At 44.7% G+C, this 16,848-nt stretch overlaps 1 protein-coding gene across 1 annotated transcript in view; it reads right to left on the reverse strand.

Moving 5' to 3' along the window:
• The window catches only part of MEGF9 (multiple EGF like domains 9), a 96,401-nt gene that overhangs the window by 19,344 nt on the left and 60,209 nt on the right, over positions 1-16,848 (reverse strand). Inside the window, exon 2 of the mRNA XM_081847600.1 lies at positions 10,212-10,416. Coding sequence (XP_081703726.1) covers positions 10,212-10,416 — 205 coding nt within the window. The remainder of the gene's footprint in view (positions 1-10,211; positions 10,417-16,848) is intronic.

Consider the following 16,848-nt stretch of genomic DNA (forward strand, 5'->3'; position numbering starts at 1 on the left):
GCAATACCTCAAGGACTGCCTCTCCCCATATGAATCGGCCCAGACCCTGCGAACATCAGCTGAAGCCCTTCTTATTTTGCCCCCTTTGTGAGGGGTCCAGAGGGCAGCAACGTGAGAATGGGCCTTTTCTGTGGTGGCTCCCCACATGTGGAAAGCTCTCCCAGGAAGGTTTCTCAGGTGTCTTCATTATACACCTTTAGTGCCAGGTGAAAATGTTCCCCTTCCACAAGGCCTTTGGCTGACTGAAGAATCTATGGCCTTTAAAATGTGTTTGTGGGAGGGGGGTTATTGGTAGTTGCTGTTGCTATTATTATATGTACAGTGGTACCTCGCGTTACATACACATCAGGTTACATACGCTTCAGGTTACAGACTCCGCTAACCCAGAAATAGTACCTCGGGTTAAGAACTTTGCTTCAGGATGAGAACAGAAATTGTGCTTCAGCGGCGCGGCGGCAGCAGGAGGCCCCATTAGCTAAAGTGGTGCTTCAGGTTAAGAACAGTTTCAGGTTAAGAACGCACCTCCGGAACGAATTAAGTACTTAACCCGAGGTACCACTGTATTTTACATTTTATATTTTTATGCTGTAAATCGCCCTGTGATCTTTGAAGGCTGGCATATAAAATTTCTAATAAATAATGATAATACTCAAAAATAAATCCTATTGAGGTCAGTGGGACTGATTTCCAGGTGAGCATAAGATTGCAACTTAAATAGTCATCTATGTATACATTCCCACTGAGTTCCAGAAGTCTGCATATTTAAATCTCTTTTCCCACTCGCAGGCCAGCCCAGGGTCTTTGCACAACCCCCACCCCCGATTTTATGCCTCTTGGCTGATGCAAGGCAGAAAAGGAAGTTATTAAACTTTTTAAAGGGGGATCGAGTGCTGGATTTAATGCCCCTCTGGCAGGATGTTCAACTCGATACAGATGGGCCGGGTGTGTGCAATAATTAAAGCTTTCAAGAAAGGCAAGAGGTTTTGCCTCTGGTCAATAAAGCTTCATGAAAACATCCTCTTTCATAGCTCTCATATTGGAAAGGTTCTAGAAGGCTTTTCCAAGAAAAGGTAAACAATTTAAATGTGCCCAAACCACACACACACAGAGACCCTGCTGTTAAGAAGCTGATTATGGTGTCGAAGAGGAGGAGAAGGAGAAATCTGGGCATTTCCCCGCACCTTAAGACAACAAACTGAATTCACTTTCCAAGCCAAACTTTTTTCTTATTTCTTTTTAATTCCTTTTCTTTTTCTTCTTGCATTTTCGTGTACTGTTGCTTTTTTTCTTATTGTTTCTTACTGTTTTTTCCCCATTCTGTTGCATTTTTCTGACTGCATATTTTACTGCTGCATTTTTACCCACATATATCTGTCATTTTAATGTGCATCTATTGTTGCATTTTTTTACCATTGCCATTTTAATGTCTTTTTATTACCTTATACAATATTGTGGTTTTAAAATTGCTCTAAGCTGTGCTGAGTGGTGCAGAGGAGCTAGACTGGAATTTCTTTATCGGTAAAATAAATAAAGATATGGCTACTTTATTTCAGATTGCATGAGGATTCCAACACTACCTACCTACAAAGCACAGTCTCACTGCCTGTGCACAACATCCCTGTGCATAACAAATCACTTGCTAGGAATGCAAGAAGGCAGCTATTTCCCTTCGAGCGTATGACCATCATAATCAGCACTGTTTCCATTCTGCTGCACTTCAGTTTCCACCAAATACCACATTATTCACCTTGCTCAACCAACTGATTGATTTTTAAAATTTGAAATCATTTCTAAACCGCGCATAATTTTTTTGTAAAGCTCTTACATAACAATTCACACAACTTACGTCAGAGCTTTCCAAACTTTTCTTGTTGGTGACACACTTTTTAGACATGCATTATTTCATGACACAGTAATTCCGTTTTAGTAGCAAACCAGAGGTTAAACTAACCCCTTTTAAGAATGCAGGGAGCATTTGCGCAACACACCAAAACACTGCAGCTGACACACGAACGTGACGCAACACACAGTTTGGAAAGCTCTGACTTACGTAACTTACATTCATTCCAATTTAAGGGAAACATCAAACCAATGTTTTTCAAAAATATTAATAGCGTATATTTTGTGGACTTAAAAAACCCACAAAGTTGTGAGTCAGTCTTATTTATTTGACAGATTTCCCTTTCTGACCACAGAGAAGTGCACAAACTGCAGCAAGTTCTGCCTCCTTTGAAGTTTTTGTCAGAATTCTCCAACATCCCTATCACTGAGAACCTGAAGAGCTAGGCCCGGGAAGAGTTGTAAATACTGTACAGGGCTGCAAGGACAATTGGTCTGATCTGGAATGCGGCAGGTTGAGAGCATGTCCAGCCTCCATGCAATCCAGATGGGAGAGTGTGTCTCACTCATCCATCACTGTTTCTCCCATGATAATAATAATAATAATAATAATAATAATAATAATAATAAATATAAATATTTATACCCCGCCCATCTGGCTGGGTTTCCTCAGCCACTTTGGGCGGCTTCCAACAAAACACTAAAATACAATAACCTATTAAACGTTAACAGCTTCCCTAAACAGGGCTGCCTTTAAATGTCTTCTAAAAGTTGGTAGTTATTTTTCTCTTTGACATCTGGTGGGAGGGCGTTCCACAGGGTGGGTGCCACCACCGAGAAGGCCCTCTGCCTGGTTCCCTGTAACTTGGCTTCTTGCAGCGAGGGAACCACCAGAAGGCCCTCGGAGCTGGACCTCAGGGCTCTGTCCGGGCAGAACAATGGGGGTGGAGACGCACCTTCAAGTATACTGGAATGCTGAATGTGGCTTTACAGAAGACAAATTCCGCAAAATAGGGGCTGGCCCTAGTAAAGAGTGAGCTGGTGTGTATGGCTGTGAGTAATGACCAAAGGAGGCTTCTCTCAGGTTCATGGACCCAGGTGACTGGGGAAGCCAACTGTTTTCTTTCTACTTCACAGACACTTCAGTGCTGCAAGAATATGGGACAGTCAATAAATCAGTCATGGAACCCGCAAGATGGGGAAGCGGACCGGGTGTGATGTTAAGAAATGCACACCTATTGCTTGAGTATACCAAGGAAGGAAGCGAGGGAGGAAGGAAGGATGTCTTTTTCCCCCTCCGTCTCTTCTCTTAGAAGGATCTCAAACAACCCATTCAATGAGATTTAATGACTGAAACATAATCTGCCTTCCAAGTCTTACAAAAGAGTTCAGCAAATCCACAGAAAGGGGACTGTACAAGAGGGTTCCACAGGGAACCATCTATATTCACCAACCTTTAAACTGAGCCTTAATGGAAACATCACAACCTATATGTTGTTGATTTTCAGGTCAATTAATCTGGATGTGAGATGGGAAAATCAAGAGGGCAGAAATGCCTATTAGCAAGAAAGGGTGAGGGGGCGGGTTTCAGTTTCCCATTGCTCCTCCCTGGCCCCGTCTTGGCTATTTGAAACCATCTGAATTTAATAACACCTTCTGTGTTCTGAGGAAGTGCTCCCCTCCCCAAGTCCCTGCTCCTGCCACCCCCAACATTATGCAATCTCAGCAAAGCCCCCTTTGTGGTGTTGGGGGTGGGCCGGGGAGGGGAAGGGCAGGAAAAAGGGCAGCTTTATTCCCAGAAAACACTGGGGCATTGTACACATAACATCCCCCGCTTTATGCCACTGAATGGAATCCGTCTGCCTGAAATCTATCGGAGGAGCCCAAATCCTCAAGAACTCTGAAAAGGCATTTTGTGAAATGTCAAAGCACCAAGCCTGTCTGGTCAAGATTATGATGCCCACACCATCACGTTCTGCCATTCTGGGCACAGGCCCTGGCAGGCTCCTGGACCAGTTCGTTGTCCATGTGAATTCCACGATACGGATTTTCAGTGGACAGGGAAGAAACAAAGACATTCATATTTATTTATTTATTGCCATCATCAAGCCAGATCAGAAGAGGAGAAAAGCTTTGCATAGCCTGCACAACAGTAGGCCTTCAGGAAAAGCTGAGTAATTTCAAAATATGTGGGTTGCATCCAACGCTAGACCTACTCAGAGTAGACTCACTGGAAATAATAGGCACTGCAGACTTAGGTCTTTTAACTTCAGCAGGCCTACTCTGAGCGGACCGTAACTGGAGACAGTCCTACGGGTGAAATTCAATATTGCACTCATTCTATTAGTGCAAGCCTTTCCGCTTGCCACTTGGAAGGATCCCCTCTCTATTCCCCACCCCAGGCCTGTTCTAGAGGTTCTCCTAGGCTTCCCACCCTTAGAGCTGATTTGGAATGTGTGTGGTGGGGGGGGAGAGGTGAAAAAGCCCCATTGTGCTAGCAGGATTTGCTGCCCCAGCTTCTGCTGACACAACTATTTAGTTCATTCTGGCCCTAACTATTACTAGGGTGATTAATAGAACCATAGAACTGTATGGCCTTCTCGGTAGTGGCGCCCACCCTGTGGAACACCCACGCATCAGATATCAAAGAGATAAACAACTACCTGACATTTAGAAAACATCTGAAGGCAGCCTTGTTCAGGGAAGTTTTTAAGGTGTGACATTTTGATGTATTTTTAATCTTTGTTGGAAGCCGCCCAGAGTGGCTGGGGAAACCCAGCCAGATGGGCGGGGTACAAATTATAAATTATTATTATTATTATTATTATTAAGAGCTGAAGGGATCCCGAGGGTATTCCAATCCCCTTCAATGAATTATCCCCTGTCCAATTTGAAACTATACTGGACCCTGCTTAGCTTTGCTCAGGATGTTGCTGCTGTTCCCCTTGGCTCTGTCAATTAAAGTTGGATAACATTTCTGAATAAAGAAGTATCATTTAGTTCTTCTGAAGTCATGCGCTCAGGTGGTGCTTCACTCTTGCTTGTAAGATCTTTCAAGATGGTGCAATAGTTGTAATAGTTGTTCATCCCGCATCTAACAAATGCACTGCTTCCGTGAGACCCTCATTCTTCCTGACAGCAGGGAAGCTATCCTCATGGAAATGGAACACAGTGACCAATTCCATGCAGGTGGATGGATCTGTTCCATCTGTGCAAGGATCCAGGCACGGCAAAGGAGTTTGCAGCTGGCATAGAGGGTGACCTATATGTGCATGTAGAGACATAGGGGTCAGAGAGAGAAATTATTTATTTGGCCAAGGGGAGAGGGAAGAGGAACCATAACTGCGCAGCAAAGCTATTTTAAAAAGAAGAATAAGAAGCTTTACAGACACACAAATTAAAATTTCATTCATTTTTGTTTTTAGTCCAGCCGCACAAACCAATCTCGTTTTTAAAAAAGCAACAACAACTCAGGGTGCAATCCGTCCCTTCCCATGGAAGAGGCAGGCTGGAGGGTCGATGGAGCTGGACTCTCCCCCACCCCCTTCGTGTCTGGGTCTTGGTCTCAAGGGCACTTGCGCACAAACAGAAGCAAATAGAAAACCATTCATTTCCCACAACTGCCTTTCTTGCAGCTGAGCAAATTTAATTGCGCTGTGCAAAGACGCCATTTACTTGGGGAGTGGGTGGGGCCCTGTTTGCTGAGGAACCAGAATCCTTGGAGCAAAGTGTCAGGGACTGGATGGATGAGGAAGAGTGGTAGCAGCCCGTGGTCCAGGGGGCACCTGTGAGGCCTTTGATGGGACAGGGGGGAATCATCAGCAGAGAGTGAGGGTGAAGGGGAGAGGCTTAAGGTAGCCACAGATGCTGAAAGTGCAGGGGCTCTGTCTCCTGCTCTGCAATACAGTGGTACCTCGGGTTAAGAACGTACATTATTTTTTCCCCTATAAGACTCACTTTTTCCCTCCTAAAAAGTAAGGGGAAATGTGTGTGTGTCTTATGGAGTGAATGCAGGCTGCGCAGCTATCCCAGAAGCCAGAACAGCAAGAGCGATTGCTGCTTTCACTGCTTGTTGTTTTCCTCCTCCAAAAACTAGGTGCGTCTTGTGGTCTGGTGCATCTTATAGAGCGAAAAATACGTTAATTCGTTCCAGAGGTCCGTTCTTAACCTGAAATTGTTCTTAACCTGAGGTACCACTTTAACTAATGGGGCCTCCCGCTGCCACTTCATCCTGAAGCAAAGTTCTTAACCCGAGGTACTATTTCTGGGTTAGCGGAGTCTGTAACCTGAAGTGTAGCCGCCCAGAGTGGCTGGGGAAACTCAGCCAGATGGGCGGGGTATAAATAATAAATTATTATTATTATTATTATTATTATTATAAGTGTCTGTAAACTGAAGCATCTGTAACCCAAGGTACCACTGTACAGTCCTGATTTGGCTCCTTCCCCTCCCTCCCTCTCAGCACAGGAACCAAGAGTCGAGAAAAGGCTGGAACAATTAAGAAAAGCGGAGTCACAGCAAGGAGGGAGGTATAAACAAGAGGAAGAAAGAGACAGGAACTTTAGCTTCTGCAACTGATGTGCTTATCTGATGGATGTGCAGTGTGCCGACTCCTTGGTTACTGAGCAATAAAGTTAATTACCGCAAGCGCTGTGCCTGGTTCTGCTCACAGCATCGGACAACAGACGGAGGGAGGGCTTTTCTGGCAGCCTGACACGAAGCGGGCAAAGCACTTGAGGCCGGGGGCTGAAGGAAGGTGAGCTTATGAACGCTTCTCCTTACCAGCTTACACCTCTCGTCTTCCTTCCCAACCAAAACCAAGTTTCAAGCAGGTATAGAATCACAGAATTGTAGGGTTGGAAGGGACCCCCAGGGTCATCCATTCCAACCCCCTGCAATGCAGGAATCTCAGCAAAGCATCCATGACAGATGGCCACCCAACCTCTGCTTAAAAACCTCCAGGGAAGGAGAGTCCACAATGCCCCCAAGGGAGACTGTTCCACTGTCAAACAGCTCTTACTGCCAGAAAGTTCTTCCCTCCATCAACTGTAATCAAGCTTTAAATCAGAGGGCAGGGTAAATACTTTGGGCCTGAGGGCCAAATGCAGACCCTCTGGGCCCCTCAGTGTGGCCCTTCGAACTTTCCTCAGGATACAACTCTGCCGCCACCGCAGAGCTTCTGTTGGGGTGTGCTGCAGCTGTGGATGTGATTCCGGGGTGCATCTGCAGCCACAGCAGGCCCCGAAAGAGGCTCTGTGGAGGTGGAGGCCCTGCCTCGTCGCTGCCACGGCACTGGAGAACGGTAACGGGTGGAGGCTGAGTAGCACGTACGTGTGCAACATGACATCATGTCATGTCATGCCGCACGTGCCATTGGGCACCCACAGTCTGGGGCCCATGTCGGGGCCTCTGGACTGGAGCGTGTCCTCAGTGGGGCCTCTTGCCTCAGTGAGTATCCAAAGTGAGTGTAGAAACAAAGGCAAATTTTGCACAACGGCAAAATTTACATGTTCACCTTTGATCACCAGCATGTGGCCCTCAGAAAGTTGCACAGAAGGAGATGTGGCCCTCAAGCTGAAAACAGTTCCCCACACTTGATACATGCCCTCATTCTTCCCAACTGTAATACAGTGGTACCTCGGGTTACATACACTTCAGGTTACGGACGCTTCAGGTTACAGACTCAGCTAACCCAGAAATAGTACCTCGGGTTAAGAACTTTGCTTCAGGATGAGAACAGAAATCATGCTCCGGCGGCACGGCAGCAGCAGGAGGCCCCATTAGCTAAAGTGGTGCTTCAGGTTAAGAACAGTTTCAGGTTAAGAACGGACCTCCGGAACGAATTAAGTACTTAACCCGAGGTACCACTGTAAAGCCTTTCAGAATATGTATAGCTGCAAGGTCAGAATCCCACCCACCTTCCCGTCATTGTTCGCTTTCACAGAATCAAAGAATTTATAGAGTTGGAATGGATCTAATGCAGGAATCTCAAAACAAAATCCACCATCCAATTCTAAAATCATACCGGACCCTACTTAGCTTTACTAACAGTTTTAATGCTCCTTCCTGTGGACTCTTCTTGGAAATGTGGTTATAGGGCATGACATTATCTCCTGCACATCAAGATTTACAACTACACTGCAGTTCAAAATACAGTGGTGCCCCGCAAGACGAACGCCTCACAAGACGGAAAACCCGCTAGACAAAAGGGTTTTCCGTTTTGGAGGCGCTTTGCAAAATAAATTTCCCTATGGGCTTGCTTCGCAAGACGAAAATGTCTTGCGAGTTCCTGTGGGTTTTTCCCCCCTTTTCCTAAGCCGCTAAGCCGCTTATCAGCTGATCCGCTGATAAGCCACTAACAGCTGATCGCTAAAAGCCGCTAAACCGCTAATAGCACTAATCCGCTAAGCTGTCAATGGGCTTGCTTCGCAAAACGAAAAAACCGCTATACGAAGAGCCTCACGGAATGGATTAATTTCGTCTTGCGAGGCACTACTGTAAACGAAAGTCACACAGGCTGCATGATCAACAAGTAGATTTCTTACCAGCCTCTCACCATAATGTGTGGGGTGGGAGAATTACAAAAATACCGCATAAAAATCCAGTATCAAAATCAGTTGAAACTGCTTACTGTCAGAAGAATGGGGAATAACGATGGAATCTGAAACCCTTCCCCAAACCTTTGCATCATAATAATAACTTAGACTAATGGGATGTAGAATAGAAGACATACATGCATGAATACATATGCATCAGGTGTGAAAAGGCCAGAGTAAAGAAGGGTACCCCCAGCATACAATGAAAGCTGGCCAATGAAGGTGCCAGACATACCCTCAAGGGGAGAGAATGCTTATCTAATTATCTTATTCTGAAAGAATTAGTAGAAAATGTGGCTTGTCTAACTCCAAAAAAACCCACAAACACACACACACACACAACCTGAAACAAACATCTCCTAACCATAAAAAGAAGAATATAGGCAAGAGGTGTCAAAATATGTTGAAATGAAACCTGGACAGTGTACAATACAAAGGAGATTCAGCTATAAACAGACATGCAGCCTCTCACTCTCCCCATAATTAGTTGGTCCAAGCCGGCGTTTGATTGTAGCAGCAGCAGTGGCCATACATCACAGCAGCTTGTCAGGTCAATGTTCATTTCACGCCTCAACCCAATCCTCAGGGAAAGGATTGAGTTTCCCTCTCACAAACCGCATTCTCTACCACACGGACTCTGTTAATAATTAGCTGATCAGGGTGGTTCGAGTGATAAGACTCTTTTGGTCAAGGATGCATGACCAGGAAAAGAGAGTGGCAATACATGGATCCTGGCTGGTGCTCAGAGTGCAGCTCCTGCCCCCAGATTTTGATCACAGCCATATCAACGAAGAGTTACAACAGGCATGGGCAAACTCAGTCCTCCAGATGTTTTGGGCCTACAACTCCCAACATCCCTGACAACTGGTCTTGTTAGCTAGGGATGATGGGAGTTATAGTTCCAAAACATCTGGAGGACCGAGTTTGCCTATGCCTGTTTGAGCTCAACAGACTTATTGTAATCTGTGTTCAGGCCATTGTGTCTTTCCAAAAGGAGTCCAGAGTGACAATTTATTTGTAAGGTACAAATCACCTTGTATGGTACAAATCCATTTTCTTTGTCACTTTTTATTGGTTCCGCCTCAAATCTTTGCAGCTTCTGCATTAAAAATAAATAAAATAAAAATCCTGAAGGTAATATTGTCATTACCAACTTTGTCAAGTAAGATTTTCTCTCCCAACAGTGGCTTTCCTACGCAGGTGAAAACATATACAGTCGTATCTTGGTTGTTGAATGCCTTGCGACTCAAAAGTTTTGGCTCCTGAACGCCGCAAACCCGGAAGTGAGTGGTCCGGTTTGCAAATGTTATTTCGAACTCGAACGTCTGATGCGGCTTTTGATTGGCTGCAGGAAGCTGCTGCAGCCAATTGGAAGCCACACCTTGGTTTTCTAACGGATTCTGTTCGAGAACCAAGGTACAGCTGTATATACTCTACTTATTGTCTACTGAGTTTTGATATTATCATGAGGGCTTTATTGTTCTTTTTGTAAGTCATATGCTTACGTTGAAAAAAAATCAACAGAATACCTACAAATAAATTATTAATAAGTAAGATTTCCCCTCCCTACAAAGGAACCCTTTAGCCGTGGTTCCTGCATTGCAGGGGTTGGACTAGATGACCCCCAGGGATATTTTCCAATGCTATAATTCTAGGGTGGTGGAATAAGCATAGCTGCACAGCAAGGCAGCAAACCCTCTCTTGAACACCAACACATGGTCAAAAGGGAAAGTAAAAAGATGGTGGTGGGTGATGCTCACGTCACCTATTCCTTACTTGTCGCAGGACAGGGATTCGGAGCCCTCGGAATAGCAGCCGCACCAAAGGCACTGCCCACTTGTGGGGTCTGGGTAATAGCCTTCCCCACACCCTTCGCAGTGCAGACCCACGTGTCCCGTCCGGCATTCGCACTGCCCTGTCGTGGTGTTGCAGTCGCTCGGGCCAGTGCTCCCAACAGAACTGCAGTTACAGATGATGAAGTCTGCAAGAGGGATTGAAAAAAGGAAAGAGAAAGGAATTAAAATGGAGATCTCACCCACACCCACACACGGAAACAGGTTCACATTAATCATTTATTGGTTGTGCAGGCCGCCCATAGAGTAAATTAACTATATCTCCTGGGACAGAGTTCAGCAACCTTTTTTTTTTTTTTTTTTTTGGCCTGCAGGTATTTTTGTTTGTTTGTTTTTGTTTTCAAAGGTTTTATTAAACCTGTGTCATTTCCTTTAGGCCCGTGAAAAGCACCTTGAGCTGAAAGAGGAAGTAGAAAACAGAATCACACTCCTCTAAGTTCCTCCTTCATTAGCAGGGGTGCAGGGGTGGGGAGACCATCAACCTCACCACCCACTGATCAATGGGGCAGTGAGCATCAGTGGTAGGAGAGGGGGGCACTCAAAGGCTTTGGTCCATAGGCTTGCTCTGGGAGATTAGCAAAAAATACCGTATTTTTCGCTCTATAAGACGCATCAGACTACAAGACGCACCTAGTTTTTGGAGGAGGAAAACAAGAAAAAAAATATTCTGAATCTCAGAAGCCAGAACAGCAAGAGGAATCGCTGCGCAGTGAAAGCAGCAATCCCTGTTGCTGTTCTGGCTTCTGTGATAGCTGTGCAGCCTGCATCCGCTCCATAAGACGCACACACATTTCCCCTTACTTTTTAGGAGGGAAAAAGTGAGTTTTATGGAGCAAAAAATACAGTATGTACGGTGTGCAGATAGAGGCTTGGATGTCTCCTGCCCCCTCACCTCCACTGTATTATTTAATTTTGCCACTTTGGTTTCAAATTTATTTTTTGATGTTCCAAACCCTTAGCTGTTTTTTAAATTTTTCTTTCCATAACCATGGCAGCTAAATAATTATTTTTTTAAAAGGAAAAGCAATACACACATCCAAGACATGCAGAAAATATTGATTTTACAGCTGTTCCTTTGTCATGGGCTTGGTAGAAACCATTAAGTGGCTCATGGGCCTCTCATGATGTATAACTTTAATCATAAAAACTGGAAAAATACTGCCCCCCCACCGCCCTTTTAAAAAGCCACCATACTTGGAAGACCAGAGATGTAATAGAGGAAACACAACCCCAGGACTATTTTCACTGCAGGACCAATCAAAGAGCTCCTTTGTAATTGATAAAACCTCGTTGCTCTGACAAATTGGGGTGATAACAAGTATTTCATGTTCTTTTGTGACATAAAGTATAAAGCCAGGGAAGGCTGCCCCACCCCCCACCCAGGTTATCACAGTGTTAAGGAAAATTATGGGGTGAGAGACTAGTCAACAGTTCAGCTCGTTGGGGTACCAGTCTCCCACAGGTCCATGCGGTCAGTAAAAAAAGGAAATTCCAGCCAAGCAATTTGGAGCAAAACAGCTGTCAGTAGACTTAGATCCTTTATTGTTGCGCAACAGGTTCAACAGCAGCGAGAGAACCCAGAGCATGGGGCAACATTGACTTTTAAAACTTCCCACCACATCTCACAATACAGTTTGCATAGCATCATTGATACATCATGTTTACATCACTGACGTGTCACCAAAGGGGAGGGGCAGACAGGGGTTACACTGGTTCAACCTTGGCAAACATGTCCAGACAAGTCCTTGGTCCAAGATTAGCATAGGCAAAACATGTCAGGGCAAGACTCAGGTATAAGATTAGCATAGGCAAACACCTCTGAAGTCCCACCACCCAAAATACAATACAGTGGTACCTCAGGTTAAGTACTTAATTCGGTCCGGAGGTCCATTCTTAACCTGAAACTGTTCTTAACCTGAAGCACCACTTTAGCTAATGGGGCCTCCTGCTGCCGCCGCGCCGCCGGGGCACGATTTCTGTTCTCATCCTGAAGCAAAGTTCTTAACCCGAGGTACTATTTCTGGGTTAGCGGAGTCTGTAACCTGAAGCGTATGTAACCTGAAGCGTCTGTAACCCGAGGTACCACTGTAGAACTTCCTTTGCATGTCTGGACCCCTAGGCAAGTCTGGTGATGGGGTCAGGCTTTTCTTGGCCAAAAATCAGCTCAGCAATTGTCACCTCTGGCCACTTCCTGGAGTCCCTTTTTCAAGGGCAAAATAGCTTTGGAATGGAGGAAACTGGCAAAGGAGTTGATATTATATGATTTTTAAAGCTAGGTAACTTCCCTGAGCTGTCAAGCTGAAAGGATACATTCAGGCATAATATTTGTAACATTTAAAGATGTGGGCCCACCCCGGTAATTTCTGTAACAACAGAAATCACAGAATTGTAGCGTTGGAAGGGACCCTGAGGGTCATCCAGTCCAACCCCCTGCAATGTTTCCTGCTTGGCAGGGGGTTGGACTCGATGGCCCTTGTGGTCTCTTCCAACTCTATGATTCTATGATTCAATGCAGGAATCTCAGCTAAAGCATCCATGGCAGATGACCCTCCAACCTCTGCTTAAACCCCCCCAAGGAAGGAGAGCCCACAACCTCCCAAGGGAGACCGTTCCACTGTCAAACAGCTCTTACTGTCAGTTGGCTTTCCACTCCCATCTGCCCCAGTGAGCAAGTCCAATGGTCAGGGACGATGCAAGCTATACTCCAACAATTGTGAATAGCTCAGCCTGTACAACATGAGACACTTAATCTCAAGACTGTGGGTTTGAGCCCCACATTGAGCAAAGATTCCTGTACTGAAGGGGGTTGGGCTAGAAGACCTTTGCAGTCCTTTCCAATTCTACAATTCTAACATCTGGAGGGGCACCATGTTGGCTATCCCTGGCACAGATGCCAGAAAAAAGCAAAAAATAATTGTGCAGCAACTAGATACTTCTTCCCTCCACTTTGATGGGGTTCCTAAACTAGCAGTTGAAATGTAAATATTATTTACATTTCTAACTTAAAGTTTAGGGTCTTTCATTGTGGTGCCACCTGCTAGCTGCCATTCCAAACCTATTAGACAGGTATCCTTTTTGAACCGCTTTTAATGCCTGCTAAGACTTTTTTTGTTTAGGCAGGCCTACCCAGACATATAATTACTGTATTTTTTGCTCTATAAGACTCACTTTTTCCTCCTAAAAAGTAAGGGGAAATGCGTGTGCGTCTTATGGAGCGAATGCAGGCTGCGCAGCTATCCCAGAAGCCAGAACAGCAAGAGAGATCACTGCTTTCGCTGCACAACGATCCCTCTTGTTATTCTGGCTTCTGAGATTCAGAATATTTTTTTCCTTGTTTTCCTCCTCCAAAAACTAGGTGCATCTTATGGTCTGGTGCGTCTTATAGAGTGAAAAATACGGTAAATCATTATTGTTTCCCCCAAAAATCTGTTAATTTTACTTGTGTTTCGATCAATTTAATTTGTTTACCATATTTAAAGTTTGTTCCTGCTGCTATTTTTAATAGATATTTTATACCGTTTTATGTATAATCTGCCTTGGAGATTTTAGATACCGTATTTTTCGCTCTATAAGACGCACCAGACCACAAGACGAACCTAGTTTTTGGAGGAGGAAAACAAGAAAAAAAATATTCTGAATCTCAGAAGCCAGAACAGCAAGGGGGATTGCTATACAGTGATCCCTCTTACTGTTCTGGCTTCTGGGATAGCTGCACAGCCTGCATTCACTCCATAAGACACACACACATTTCCCCTTACTTTTTAGGAGGGAAAAAGTGAGTTTTATAGAGCAAAAAATACGGTATACGTTTGTTTGTTTGTTTGTTTGTTTGTTTGTTTGTTTGTTTGTTTTTTAAAGGTTGCTATTCAGCTGGCTGAAGATCTTTTGCTAAAGCTCAATGTTTGTTTTGCAGGATTAACCCATAGAAACTGAAGTAAGCACACCTGATTTCAATACAGTAGTTTGCTCATGCTGCAAAAGACAACAAAGGTTGCCAAGCATTTTAGGCATGTGGACACATTTGGATTTTTAAGCGACTGCCAAGGGCACCATCATCTACGGTCCCTTCTCTTCCTCAACCTCCAGATCACACAAACACACACCCGAAAGCACAACCCGCGGAAAATTTACTTTCCGAAGGATCTGAGTGAAAGTCAGAGCCAGTAGAATTAATTGGAGCCTTGAAAACCCAGAACTGAAAGAGTTTCATTTGTCCAACTTCCTCCTTCAGAAGGCACTGGGGCAGTTGCCCCAGGCACAAGATTGTTAGGGGTGAAAAATCCCAACACCCGGTCACAGCCAGGATTTATTTTGGGGGGACAGGGCAGGCTTTATGTTAGGGGGGCAGAAGTGAGTTATCTGCGATGCAACTGAATTAGCCGCATGCTTCTATAGCTGGGCTCTGTCGAAAACGGCCTCTCCGTGCGAACCAGGAAGTGACCTCACCAAACAACAGAACAACTCTTCTTTTCTTATCTCTGCGGCTGCAATCTCCTGGGTGATTGCTGCTAAGCAGCTGAATGTGCATGCGTACTCCACCAGTTTCCCTCCCTCCCACCTCCACACAGCCCTGGGCACTGGCAACCCATGCTATGCCACTGTGTTGTTGCTCCTCAGCAGCTAACTTTCTATTTCTTTGGAGGTCTTTAAGCAGAGGCTTGACAACCATATGTCAGGAGTGCTCTGATGGTGTTTCCTGCTTGGCAGGGGGTTGGACTCGATGGCCCTTGTGGTCTCTTCCAACTATGATTCTATGATTCTAGGTATACAGTGGTACCTCAGGTTAAGAACTTAATTCGTTCCGGAGGTCTGTTCTTAACCTGAAACTGTTCTTAACCTGAGGTACTACTTTAGCTAATGGGGCCGCGCTGCCAGAGCACGATTTCTGTTCTCATCCTGAAGCAAAGTTCTTAACACGAGGTACTATTTCTGGGTTAGCGGAGTCTGTAACCTGAAGCATCTGTAATCCGAGGTACCACAGTACTACCTCTGAACATAGAGGTTCTATCTAGTGATTATGATAAGCAGCTACTGATGGATGCCTCCTCCGTGAATTTGTCTAATCCTCTTTCAAACCCATGTAAGCTAGGAATTTACAGTGTTATGAAAGAGGGAATTGGAAGGGACTATGAGGGTCATCTAGTCCAACTCCCTGCAATGCAAGAATCGCAGCAAAAGCACCCATGTCAGATGGCCAACCATGCTCTGCTGAGAAATCTCAAAGGAAGGAGAGCCCACCACCTCCCAAGGGCATAGAATCAGCTGTATGGTTGGAAGGGGCTCTGAGGCTCATCTAGTCCAACCCGCCTGCACTGCAGGAATAATCCTATCGTGGGGCCTCTGGCCTTCAGCAACACAGCATCCCATGGGACTGTGCACTGAGCAACTAGAGCAAAGAGAGGTGTGGAATCTGCTGCTGTGATTGGCTGGCTGTTTGAAGCCTCCTGGTTGGCCGGCCCAGATAGAATCATCCAGCTCAAACACAGGAATCTTAACTCAAGCATCCATGACAGATGCCCATTCAGTCTTTTGGTTAATAGCTGCCAGTGAGTCACAGAACCATAGAATTGCAGGGTTAGAAGGGACCCTAGGGGTAATCCGTGACAGACAGCTAACCAATCTCTTCTTAAAAACTTCCAAGAAAATGTTATTTTCTTCTTCCTCCTCTTGAGGCATCTAATCATAAGCCTGCATGTTTATCAAAGCTTCTATATATTTCAATCAAGGCTTGTATTTAAAAATGAGCTTAAAAAAAGGATTTTCAAATGTTTCATGCCAGGCAAAAGACCAGCTGCCTAAAAGAACCTTGGCAAGATGTTTTTCCTCCTAACACAAGAAGGGCCCCATTGATTTATAGCAGAAAAACAATTCTCAAAGTCATAAAAAGGGAAATTACATATGCTGCCCCAAGGTTGAGAAAACACCATTAGGAATGGGGAAAGATAATACCAATGTGCCTCCCAGTAAAATGAGCCAGATCTTCTTTCTAAGGTTAAAAGGCCAGGAGCTATGGGGAGAAACATTTAGCTGGAAAGAGAACATTTTTGGGGGAAGTCTCTTCTAAAGCTGTTTCTTAAACTGAGAGAGTTAAAAAAGGTTAAAATGTGTTAAATGTTGGAAAGGCAACTGGCTTGGCAGAAGAAGCAGCTTCTTCCTATTTTATTTTGAGGCTGGAGAGGAGGGGGAAAGGGGGAGGTGCAAACTTAAGAGGCTTCTTTTAAAAGCTGTGTTTTATTGAGTTCCTTCCTTTTCACTTTGAGAAGCTTTATTCTTTTAAGAGGCTACCTATGATAAATGTATGAAATATATTAGCTTAAATATATTGGCTTAAATGTAATTATGCAAAGGATTTAAGGAATGCTAGATTCTTATTTCATATGGTTGTAAGAGTTGTATTTATCCTGAAATTAAGTCAGCCACCAGCCCCCCCCCCTTGCCAGACAGAAGACGCCATCCGGGCAGTCTTGATATATAGTTGTCAGGCATTTTGTTTAGAAACATTAAATGAAGGAAATCTTTCAATGTTGATGTGAAACTCAAGATCCTTGACATCTGTTGAA

Source organism: Podarcis erhardii (assembly GCF_964252035.2).
Source record: "Podarcis erhardii genome assembly, chromosome: Z".
NCBI classification, from domain to species: Eukaryota; Metazoa; Chordata; class Lepidosauria; order Squamata; family Lacertidae; genus Podarcis; species Podarcis erhardii.